Below are 12,014 nucleotides of genomic sequence, written 5' to 3'. Positions count from 1 at the left end.
AGACGTCGTCCTCCTAACATTCTGACCACCGATGACTCACCATATTTATTGGTTGGAAAAATTTTCAAACCCTAGAGAGAAAATGGTAAGTTTTTGAAACTTAATTTTTAAGGGACAAATTATTAATTTTTTAAATTATAGAAATAAAATGATATGATTCTTTAGAGTTTTAAGGTTTAATGATAAAATAAAAATTTTACCTTTATTTCTAACAAAAAAAATTTAAATTTTTGAACTGTTACAAGTATTTTTTTGAGATTAAACTAAAACTTTGGTGGAAACTTTTCCTTTGCCCTTATTAAAAATGAATACTTATTTTCTATGGATGGGTCTATGAATCCATAATGAGCTTGTATATCGTATAATTTAAAGTTATGGGCTTTTCAATGGTCATCAGGAAGGCCTAAATGATATTGGATCATTTGGAATCGTTTCATCTAAAAGCCCAGTCAAATCCAGAGTTATTGGATTTCAGTTTACGATTATGATTCCTCAGGTCAGTCTCCCTCTTGAATCTGGAATTTTATCTCTTCTTAATGAAAAATAAACAATCTATAATATTATTATAAATTAATTTTAAAAAAAGCCTACAAGCTTGAAACTACAAATTTATCGACAGCTTAAAACAATTCTTTTTATTATTATTATTATTATTATTATTGATGTGAAAGACAGGAAAAGACAATATAAATATTGATACTCATTCATGGCATGAGCTATTTTATAGAACATCTTAAAAATACATTTAAAAAAAATTGCAAGAACGCCATCAGTTAAACTAGTGTGAAAATGAAATGTTGGTGGTAGTTTAACTTAATATCAAGGGGTCCATTGTTGCTGACAAATGCAGACTTCATATAAAAGCCTTAAGAAAAGTAATTAACTTATTCTACACGGATTTAAAGTTTTCATTTATATAAACACCGAAAGATCCACGCGTTAAAAAGCCAAGGGCGATTCAGGTTGCTTCTCAATGCTCTCCCTGTCCACACCCACATAAAAAAAAAAAAAAAATGCACATATCAAAACCCTCGAACAAGATGAACAGACTATCTAGGAATCAACAATATTTAATATTATACATAAAATTATATTCATCTTTCAATGAATGAAGAATTTGGACTCACTTTTTTTGGTACAATGAAGTCCACAGACTTTTTCTTGCCCTTGCCTTTGCATTCCGGAGGCTTGTGATCCTGCTGAACTTTGCCTTCTGTGTACTGCTTTATCTGCTGTCTTACAAACCTATCATAAATAAAAGCTGCTCCCCTGAATTGTGGTAGAACCAACCACACGGTGAACAGTAACTTCACCGTGTACCAAATTGGTATCCTGAAAACCAACGAACCAATCAACAAATAAACTATTCTCAAGCTCATAACAAGTTTGTTTTGAATTAAAGTTTTCATCTTACCACTCTAAAACTGACTGGAGTAGCATCTCCGTAAGAGTCAGAAATGAATACAAGATCCAATAAGCAAGCCACTGCTCATCGTCCACTTTCGACGGGCTTTCTATAGCTAAAACTGATGCATATCTGATATAAATCCCCACACACAGAAAGAAATTAAAAAGAAAAATCAAACATCTCTGATCAGTTCACCAACAAGATAAAACAAAATATGAAGAAAGCAGACAACAACTAAGTCGACAGGGGTCACTTACAAGGGGTACAACAACATCAAAACCGGCCTGTACATGTTACAATCAAGTATTAGAGCGGAGAAAATTAGAGTATTAATTGAAGAAGAGAAGGGGAAAGAATCAATACCCAGCTAGTGAATGAACGTGTGTGAGCAAAGTCCAAAAACGACTCATCTTTGTGATTTAATCTACTGTAGCTGTCGCTATTTTTGGTGGGTTATGGTTGGAAGACAGAAAGAGGTGAGAATAAAACAAAGAGCAACTGAATGTTGAAGAAAACGGTTGATGGTTATCAGGACAAGGTTCTTTTATACAGTGAAGTACAGACACTTGGCAGAATATGATTGAGTATCGGATTCTGCCCTTGACGTGTCGAAGTAGATTTAGCACCGTCCAGATGTGTAGAGGTGCCACCACTGCAAATTTAATGGCTTTGTTCCTTCCCCCAGACACAAGCCACGTGTTCATGTGATGATGGATGAAAGCCGGTGACACATGCCAGGCATGCCGATTCAAAATAAGAGACTATTTAATCAATGAAATTGGCGGAAATTTTTATCAAAGAAATAATGTGATTGGGCCAGTTTTACATGCGGAGTCTATTTATGATAGGTGTAGCCCAAGTTGACTTTGAATGACGGTCCAAAACCTAGAATTGGGCACAATTGATTCAATGGTGCTCAACTGTTGAGCGAAATGCTTTTAAGGGGCGTTTGATTTGGGTAATGTTTGATTACTAAAATAGAAAGATTACTTAGAAGATTACTGGGTATAAATGATTCCTATGTTTGATAAAATTTGATAGGTATAAATAATTATTGTGTTTGGTTAAAGGTAATAAAAGATTACTAGTAAATTATTTTACTTAAATGCCCTTGAATATAATTATTTTTAAATTATTTGTCATATTAATTAAAAATAAATTTATTTTTATCTCAAAAAATTGATAAATAATAATTTTTCTATAATAAACTCAAGATTATCGCACTAATCTTTAAATACCTAAGGTGAATGTGGTAATCAGATTACCACCTATATTACCTGCCACATCAACATTGATAATAAAATATTACTGTAATATTTTATTACTGACAAACCAAACAAAAGAATAAAAGATAGATTACCAAGGTAATCTTAAAATCCTTTAACCAAACACACCTTTAAGGTAAAGGGTGATGGACTTATTCCCGCATAAAGATTAGGATTTTTCTCAAAGTTTTTATTCATTAATTTTAAAATTTTTATGTAGCTATTTATTTATTTTTTTATTGTTTAAAAAAATTATTATTAAATAAAAACATTTAAAAAATTAAAAATTTATTATTTTTTTAGGTTTAAAGTTTTAATTTTTTTTTTTATTCAAAGTTTAAAAAATTATCATTTCCTCTTTAAAGTTTCAATAGCAACTCCCTAATAATAATTTTTTATCCGATTGTTAACTTTTTCTCTCCCTTCTAATCTCTCTCAACTGTGTCTTCATATGAAAGATGAAAATGAAACACACGCGAAATTCCCTTGATTAAAATATTTAATTTCTTCCAAATTTTCTAATAAGCTATCTACTGAGACCTCTCCATGTCTAGCCCACCCAGCAAAGTAGTTCAACAGCAAAGTGCAAATCCCATCTCCTCACTGTTCCAATTATTTATTTTCTTTTTTACCCAGAAAGTTTTGAGTGAGAACTTCCCCTTTCTTGGGGCTTTCTAATAAGTTGTTACACCAACTAAAATTTGAAGTTTAGGATTTGACTGGCTCAAATTAATGTTGTTGGGTGTAAAATATTAAAAGCTAATTGAATCACCCCTTAGCAAATGATATCCGTGGCAAGTAAGATTATCATTTCCACAGAATTTCTTCAAGGAAGAGAAGAAGATTTGTACCCATGGCCATGGATAAGGTACGTTTTGTTGTTCGTGGAATTTGATAAGACCGAAACATGGAAGACTTTTGGCGATAGCAAGTGCCGTTAATCCAAAGAGCCTGGACAATATGAACAGAGAAATGGTGAATGGAAATGAAGAGACTCATCATCAGCCAAACAAAGAGTCATATGAAATTGGACCAGATAAGATTGCCACTATGGAAAAACCTTGAATCTGTCTCATTCATTCACTTAAATAAATGGCTACATAGCCTTTATATAGGTCATGGGACCGTTAAAGCCATTTAATTTGAAAATCTAGACTTACAGATTAGAGGTGAACTCTACGAATTTTCTGAAAAATTTACGTCAGAAAGGCTTGCAATATTTCTGAAAATTGCGTTTCCACATAAATTACCATCCTTTGTACACTTGGGTTCCGTGAGTGTTTTCATGGGATTGTAGACAATATTTGGGAAATAAACTGACAAGTTCTGGATTTTACTCTTTAACTGAAGGACATTTCAATTTCCAGACACTATATTCATCATTACATGTTATTCGCATACTCATCACGCAGTATAAAAGGACACCAGGTGGACCTGTTTTGGATTTTACGTTCCGCTCCCCTTTCGGACACAAGACAAGACAACCGCAGATGGTGCTTTTGTCTGTATATGTAGGTGTGTGTCTATCGATCAGATTTGGATGTAAAGCCTGGAGAACCAAAATTGGGCCTAAATTTTATTATATGTTCCCAGAAGTAGATAAATTCTGGCCCAATTCAAGTCTCCTAAATTTCTCAGTCCTCCAAACAAACATCATTTTGCTTGGTTAAACAATTTAAACTCACGACCATTGCCTAAATGTGAAGGAATTTTTTAGAAGAATAATATAGGCCGAAAGACATATTCCCACCTAAGGTTTGTTGCAAGCCCAAACTGATTTTTGGGCCAGAATTTATCTGCTTCTGGGAACATATCATAATAAATAATATTTGGTTTTCTAAACTCAAATCATAATAAATAATATTTTATTATTTTAATATATTATTGATTAAATAATAATTTTATCTCTAAAACTAATTATTTTTATTAATTTTAATATTTAATGAATAAAAATTTAAATTTTTAATATTTAACCAAATATTAATTTGAGTTTTCACCAAATCTTAGGTGAGGGCATTTCTTTTGGCCAATAATATAATATATTTATACAGTCAAAGAGAATGATGAATGAGGGTGTTGAAAGTGACGATAAAAAGTAGAGGGGGAATCTAGTGGTTGATAATATTTTATAATTTAATATTTAAATTTAAATATTAACAATTCCATTTTCTTTCGATGAGACCTAAACTCCTCTCTAGCATCCTCAGCATTCAACCATTCATTGAACTGAACTGTGACCAAAAAGATCGAGAAATGCATCCAATAATGACCCCTGTCAAATAAAGGACAGCAATTCTTCATAAGCGAAATGATTTTGTTAATTATAAAAATATAATATTTATTTATTTATTAAATTTTATATTATTATGCAAAGTCAAATTATTATTTAATAAAAATATTTAAAATTTTAATATATTTTCATGTCTTAGGTTTAAAAATTAATAAATTTTTTCCTTTAAAGCATGAAAATTTTATATATATTTTTTTAAGGTTTTTTCAATACACTATCAATAGTCGGAGAAGACAACAATAGTGACATTCTTCCTCTTTCTTGATTTCTCTCTCAGTTTCATTTCATTTTCGATCGATGAAGACACAATTTGTCTTTGTCATCTTTCATACAACGACAACACATTGTCTTTGTATGAGACGAAGACGTTTTGTTTTAATTTGGAGATTAACAATTTGTCTTCGTCGGTCGGTTTCTTTGGTCTATGATGGTCAAAAATAAAAAGAGGCTAAGAGAGAAGTCAGGAAGGAGGAAGAACGCTATTGTTGCCATCTTCGATCGTCCATAATAATAACTAAAAAAACCCTAAAAAAATATTGATTTTTCCAACTTTGTATGAGATAAAATTTATTAAATTTTTTAACTTAAAAAAAATATGATAAAATTTTAATTTTTTAAATATTTAAATAAATAATAATTTTATCTATAATAATAATAATAAATTTAATAAATTTTTAATAATTAAAAAAATAAAAAACCAGGTTTACACCCAACTTTAGTCATTTGACCTTAATTATATTATAGTTGTGCTTATTCTGGTCATATTAAAGCAGACGTGTCAAACAGTGTCGTCATAATACATACTATCATGGCAAAAAAAATGGCGGTCCTGTAATATAAAATACAATAAAATTATAAGTACTGCAATACATACTGAATATGCTTGGTGGTCCATAGAGTGGGCTGGCTGAATTGAAAAGACAAAAGAACCAATTAGTGAGACCACGTGATCACCACAATTTACTTTAGTCACTGTCACTCTCCTCCCATTTGTGTTTAAAGATCTGACACCACATAACAGGGCCCTAATTGAACCCGCCACTTGTTTCATTTTAATTTTAATTTTACAATTTACTGTCCCCATTTTTGGACCTACAAAAAGTACAGGGTCCCACTTAAATTTAACAGACTCGTACGTGTATGCATGTGCCAGGTAAAAGCTAATGAATTACATTCAGATTTAAGAAAGCTTTAGCTTTTGAGTCACAGCGATGTGGCCAATGTAGTATTGAAGCTTGCTCCATTTCTTCAGTGTTAAGACAAAAGCCGAACTGTAAAGTAAAGAGGGGATGTCACGTGGGCTTGGCCCATTACTGTGGATGCACCCATCGTGTGGGTCCAACTTCCAACCCATCAATTTTTCAGTTTTCAGTGTTTTGTTTTCACCGTTCATCCACTGTTACGGATCTTGGAACCATTGAAGGGTGCATTGGATTCTACTGGTTCAATGAATATGTCAAAAAAATTTCACAATAAGTTAAAGCATATGGAAGGAGTCTTGTCTCTGAATTTGCTAAGGTAGGTGAAGACTGTTGAAGATCATGCGAAAGCATGTTTAAAATTAAGGTGAAAAACGGGCACCAGAAAACAAGAGAAAATGATAATGGAGTTACGGCGTTTTCTGGAAATAGTAAACTGAAATGATGATGATGATGATGATGTCGACATAACAATCACAAAAAATTGCGAGAAATTACATCACTCAGATTGGGACTGGTGCCCAGAAAAAAAGGTCAAACTCATTCTCGTCTCCCTTCCCAAATCACAATCAAACTTTTGCCGCGATATCCAAAGGATTGACAGAATAGTGTAAGCCTGGAATTTTTAACAAGGAGATCTCAAATACAAGACTCGGCAAACCCATATGGTTATGTAATGGGTCACTAAACCTGTTTTTCCTATGTAGTATAATCGGTTTAATCCTAAAAGAGATATTTAATTCAAAAAGGGTTTGTCTGCAAATTTTGTTTGATCAGATCTTTCTTGTTGACACATAATCTTCTCAGATTATAGTTAATTAGCAAGAAAATGAAAAACCTTTTCTGGAAAAGTATAATTTTTCAACTCAGAAACAAACAAGAGAGCTGAATATTTGTTAATAAACAAGAACTGAAATTTTCTGAGAAAGTTAAACATACAATAGAAAGAAATAGAGTAAAAACTAAATGAACAAAAATTCTCTGGTATGGTGGAATTATTCCATCATTTTTAATTCATTTGGACTACAATTTATAATCTATTATTTCATATTAACAACAAAATGAGGCTTTCTTTCAAAAATTTTTAATGGTGAAACTATCTTTTAAAAGATTTAGATTTTGGGTAAATTTTTATTTATATAAACATTTCAAGGATAAATTTGGAATACGAAAATTAAAAACAGCCCCTAAAATAATAGATTACTTTTTAGTAGATCCATTGGTATTAATGATTGTATGTATCTCGATGTTCATGTCTCTTTCATCTTTATCTATGATGACTCTCTTTTGATTCAACTATTTTATTTTTTACAATTGAAAACTTTTAGAATTTAAGGGCATATATTTTAAATTTTAAAGTTGATTAAAGTTTTAATTTAATTAGAAATTTAACTAATAAAATCTTAAGCTAATAAAAATATATTAATAATTTAACATTTATATTAAATAGTAATAACAGTTTTATAATTTTAATAAAAAGTAAAATAATCATCTTTAACAAAGCCAAACAAATTTACTTGTGAAAATAAACCATTAATGAAAATTCGATCTTTTTTTTTAACTTAAAAAGATTAAAATTTTCTACTTCGGCGGGACGGGATATATCATCTGGCTAAAATTAAAAATAAAAGCATTTATCAATGAAATAAATATATATATATATAATTCTTGTACTCCTTGACATCTGGCTCCTCTACTGTGTTGAACGTGAGTCAAACAGATCCGCTACTGATCCAATACGAATATTAGTTGAGTTGAGTTGAGTTGAGCAGTAGTCGAGTGGGACTGTGTTTTTTCCCTAGAAACTGGTAACAGTAACGTTAGATTATGATTTATAATTACTATAATGCTAATTAATTAATCAAGTGGTAGGTTTTTTATTTATTCAAAGATTGTACTTTTCTTATTTAAAATTATTGAGCGGGTACACTACTAAAGGGTCTTTTCTCCTTTGGAAAGAGAGCTTTAGAGGTTCAAGACAAGAAGGTCAAGTCATGTCAACAAAAGTAATCCTTAAATCTTAATTCATTGAACCACGGCAAAACGGAAAAGGCGTTTGCTAGCCTAGGTCTAAATAATGTATAAGATGTTGTTAATCTTTGGGACGTTCATCTCTTACCTCTTAATTATATAATTAATAGTGAGAATTACAATTTCCCACTTGCTTTTCTGTGTGAATTTTTTTTTTTTCCCATCCTTTTAACTAAGAACAACATTTTCCCACCTTTAATAGATTCCATTAGTTTTTTTTTTTTATTATAGAAAAAAAATCAAACAATAAAAATACTCTTAGTAGTTGATTTTTAAAGTTTATTTAATACATGATAAATTTTATTATTTCAATACTTGTATGAATACATTAAAAAGATAAATTTATTTTCTTATGATTTATTTTATATATTTATATTATTTATGCTAATATCATCGTCACTCCTTATCAGCATTGACAACACCACACAAATATTGTATCTAACCTAAATAGATTGACCACCCAACAACCAATATTATCTCTTTTCTTTTTCACCACATTTTTTTACATCATTCTATTTTTCCCTGTAATTCATTATCGTTCTTATTAACTCTATTGCAAAAGCCTAAATTGGCCTCTACTAGCTGAATTTCAGTTCTATCTTTTATTTGAATCCTTAGCCAATTTTTTTGGTCCATATGTGTTTCCATGTTAGATCCTTAGCCACCTTATTTATGTTTAAATTCAACTAACATACTAAAATCATAACATGACAACCACTCACCCACCCCTTTTCATATTGCAACCCCAATCTCAAGCAACCTTCCACAAGTCCAACCAATAATTTGTATATTAAATCATCACAAATGCAAAACTTAATTAATATGAATCCATCTATAAAATAGAAAAAGCATAACTTTGTTGAGAATGTTGTGGAGATTGTGTGATCAAGTGGGAATTGCATCACATATTAATCTTCTTTTTGTCGGTAAGCTCTTTCTTCATCTGCAGTTGTTCTTTAACAATCGATATTGATGAGTTTGGCGAGGACCAAGCACCACCACTAGTTTCCCTTAATTGTTATTACCGAATAATGTTGTGTTGATATGGACCACACTTTCACTAACTATTAGGTGTTCTCTCAATTCAGTTTGATTAAAAATATTGAATTTATTTTTGAACAACTATAGAAAGGCAAAGAAACTAGGAGAAGAGGGACGGGGGAGCAAGAGGACAATAATTTGATAGTGTTGGCTTGCTTGCATGATTTTTTTTTTTTACCTTAAATCTTGATTACAGGGAATTTTACGAATATTTATCTATCCGAAATATAATCATAATTGAGAAGAGAAATTTATTCGTGTAATATGAGAGATTAATAATGTAAGCTAGTTATTATAGCCTATATACATGGGTTTGTGAAGTTTCATAAAATATGCCAATGAAGTGCCAAAAAGAGAATTTGGCAATATATATATATATATATATATATAGTCACTTAATTTTGGTGGAAGCAGCTACCCTCAGGTGTAACGCCCGGTTATCGTGTTTCATGATTATACATCAAGAAAAATCCCTGGGAATAAAGTTTGTCCGCCTTCGATTATGTTTATAAAAACAAAAATATATAGCTGCAGCTATAGACTTTGCATGTGACCATGGGATCTGAGGTAGAAGAACCATATGAGCCATTGCATTAATAGTTTGATTTTAATATTAAAAAAATAAATCCCAAACCTAAATCTCCGTACATACCCTCACTTGAGAATTCCACCATTTTTACCGCAAAAGTTAATACTCAGTGTTGAATAGATTTGTATATTTTTTATTATTGTTTTTTAATTAGAAAACCCATTTTAATTAATTAAACAAATAAATCTTAAAATTTGATGATCCAATTTATAATAATAATATTAAATAAATCAAAATTTTATAAATATAATAAAAATTTTAACATATTTTTTAAAACTTTTAGTACTCTAATCATTCCTATAACCTGTTAGGCCGCATGGTTCTTATTCACCTGCTCTCACTACAGTTATTTTATATATATAAAAAATTTGTCTGACAGGAGTCACATCTGATCGTAGAATGAAAGAGCGTTAAGGATAAAGAAAAGAGAATGTTCATTTAAAATCAATTAGATAATAGCAACACTGCAACACCGACGATATGAAAAAACATAATAATAAAAGAGTGTTTTCAGAAATTCTCTGATCTCACTCAATGGTAAAATACATTGTCAGGTTCGTTGGAGTAGGATAACCTCTCCCCTTTTTTAGCAGAGGGGCTTCTGATAAAACTACCAGAACTTTCAAGATTGTTAATAATTTCAGGAATGCCAAAATTTGAGTCTTTTTTTACAGTTTTTTCGAGGTACCCTAAATTTTTGCGTTCAGATCCGGCTTCAGTCAGTCATTACCTTAATTCAAAGCATAATCCTGACCTGAGTGTGGAAAATTTTGTATATTCTCAAAATCAAGCTCATTTTCCAGTGTACATTCAATGAACTTGAGTTTTGATGCAATTTTCTTTTCAAAAGGCCAGAGGGCTAAACTAAAGTTTTAATGTAAAAAAAAATAAAAATTTAAAAATTTGTTTATTAAAAAATTTAATTATAATAAAAAATAAAATTATTATTTTAATAATAATATTTAAAATATATATAATTCATTAATTTTTCTTTTTAAATTATAAAAACTAATAACTTTATCTATGTTTAAAATTTTTTAATTTTGAAAAATTACATATTTTTCTTTAAACCTAATATTTCTATTTTTTTTCTATTTTAACTACCCCATACTTTTGAAAACTCCAATTCAACCCCCTCTTCAACTTTAAATCATTAGAAAATCCGACGACTTCTCCTTTTGTCGATCAAGCCGATGTCGACCTTTGTTTCTCTCCAACGCTCGAGCTACCTTTCATGATGATGTGGCATGATTTTTCCTCTTTATCGCACGATGTCTTGGAGATCTCTTCCGCTTGCATTTCTTTGTCACACCCTGTGTATTAGACAACCATTTCTACGGTGAGTGAACTAACAAAATGGAGGAAAAAGGAAGAGTCGTGGAAGATGGGTGGTGGATAGAGAGAGGAGAAAAAAGAATCAAGGGTGAGAGGAATTAGATATTTTTTAAAATTAAAAATGTTTAAGTAAGAATAAAATTATTAGTTTTTAAAATTTAAAAAAGAAGAAGATAAAATTATATATTTTTTAATAATAATATTAAAATAATAATTTTACTTTTTATTTTAATATATTATTTTAATAAAAATTAATTTATAAATAAATATTTAAATTTTAAAACCCTATCTATAAATATGTATTTATATTTCTATTAAAACCTGTTGCCTTCTCAAAATCAATGTTTTCTCCTCTGGCATCTCCTTCCTCGTAACTAGAAATTAAAATTAAAATTTCCATGGAATTAAAACACTATGGTTTTTTCAAAACATTGAAGTTTCCAAGGTTGAGTTGGAGAGTACGAACTGGAGTAAATTTCAGACTCAGTTTAGTGGTTTCCGGTTCAGCTCCACCGAAAGATCTCTCTCGTGGCTTTTTCAGTAAATAATATAGCATCAGAAAAAAAGAATAGAAACCAAATATCAGTGGCTCGTATTAGTTCTGATTTTCCGGTAAGAAAATAATTGCCCCAGCTACCATTAGCCTTCTTTTTCACTCTTCCATGTAAACCGACCGACAACCACTGTAATCTAATTCATATCATTAATCACATCAACAGGTTATTAAGGAAAAAATTAAAGTCGAAATTGTGATTAACGCTACTACTTTAAGAGTTTTAAGTGTTCTAAGGAATCATTTCATAATCTGAATCTGACCCACTAATTATTATTCAAACAGTGCGAGTAATATAATAAT

At 30.3% G+C, this 12,014-nt stretch overlaps 1 protein-coding gene across 1 annotated transcript; it reads right to left on the bottom strand.

The window, feature by feature from the left end:
• Window positions 1-680: 680 nt before the first annotated feature.
• Window positions 681-1,935, bottom strand: LOC123222930 (HVA22-like protein e). Its single transcript, XM_044645958.1, has 5 exons — window positions 1,772-1,935; window positions 1,666-1,692; window positions 1,415-1,537; window positions 1,128-1,332; window positions 681-982 (listed from the first exon to the last, which is right to left on the bottom strand). Exons 1-5 carry the CDS (start codon window positions 1,816-1,818, stop codon window positions 971-973), a joined length of 414 nt encoding a protein of 137 aa, XP_044501893.1. The 5' UTR covers window positions 1,819-1,935; the 3' UTR covers window positions 681-970.
• Window positions 1,936-12,014: the final 10,079 nt, after the last annotated feature.

This window comes from Mangifera indica, chromosome 8, assembly GCF_011075055.1.
Source record: "Mangifera indica cultivar Alphonso chromosome 8, CATAS_Mindica_2.1, whole genome shotgun sequence".
Taxonomy (NCBI): domain Eukaryota; kingdom Viridiplantae; phylum Streptophyta; class Magnoliopsida; order Sapindales; family Anacardiaceae; genus Mangifera; species Mangifera indica.
This window is presented reverse-complemented; position numbering and strand designations above follow the sequence as displayed.

Bases quoted from the DNA above. Each gene is read 5' to 3' on its own strand.
- LOC123222930 (XM_044645958.1), bottom strand. From the start codon at position 1,818: ATGAGTCGTTTTTGGACTTTGCTCACACACGTTCATTCACTAGCTGG. The intron at 1,693-1,771 runs GTATTGATTCTT...TAACATGTACAG, and splicing joins CACGTTCATTCACTAGCTGG to GCCGGTTTTGATGTTGTTGT. The intron at 1,538-1,665 runs GTAAGTGACCCC...GATTTATATCAG, and splicing joins TTGATGTTGTTGTACCCCTT to ATATGCATCAGTTTTAGCTA.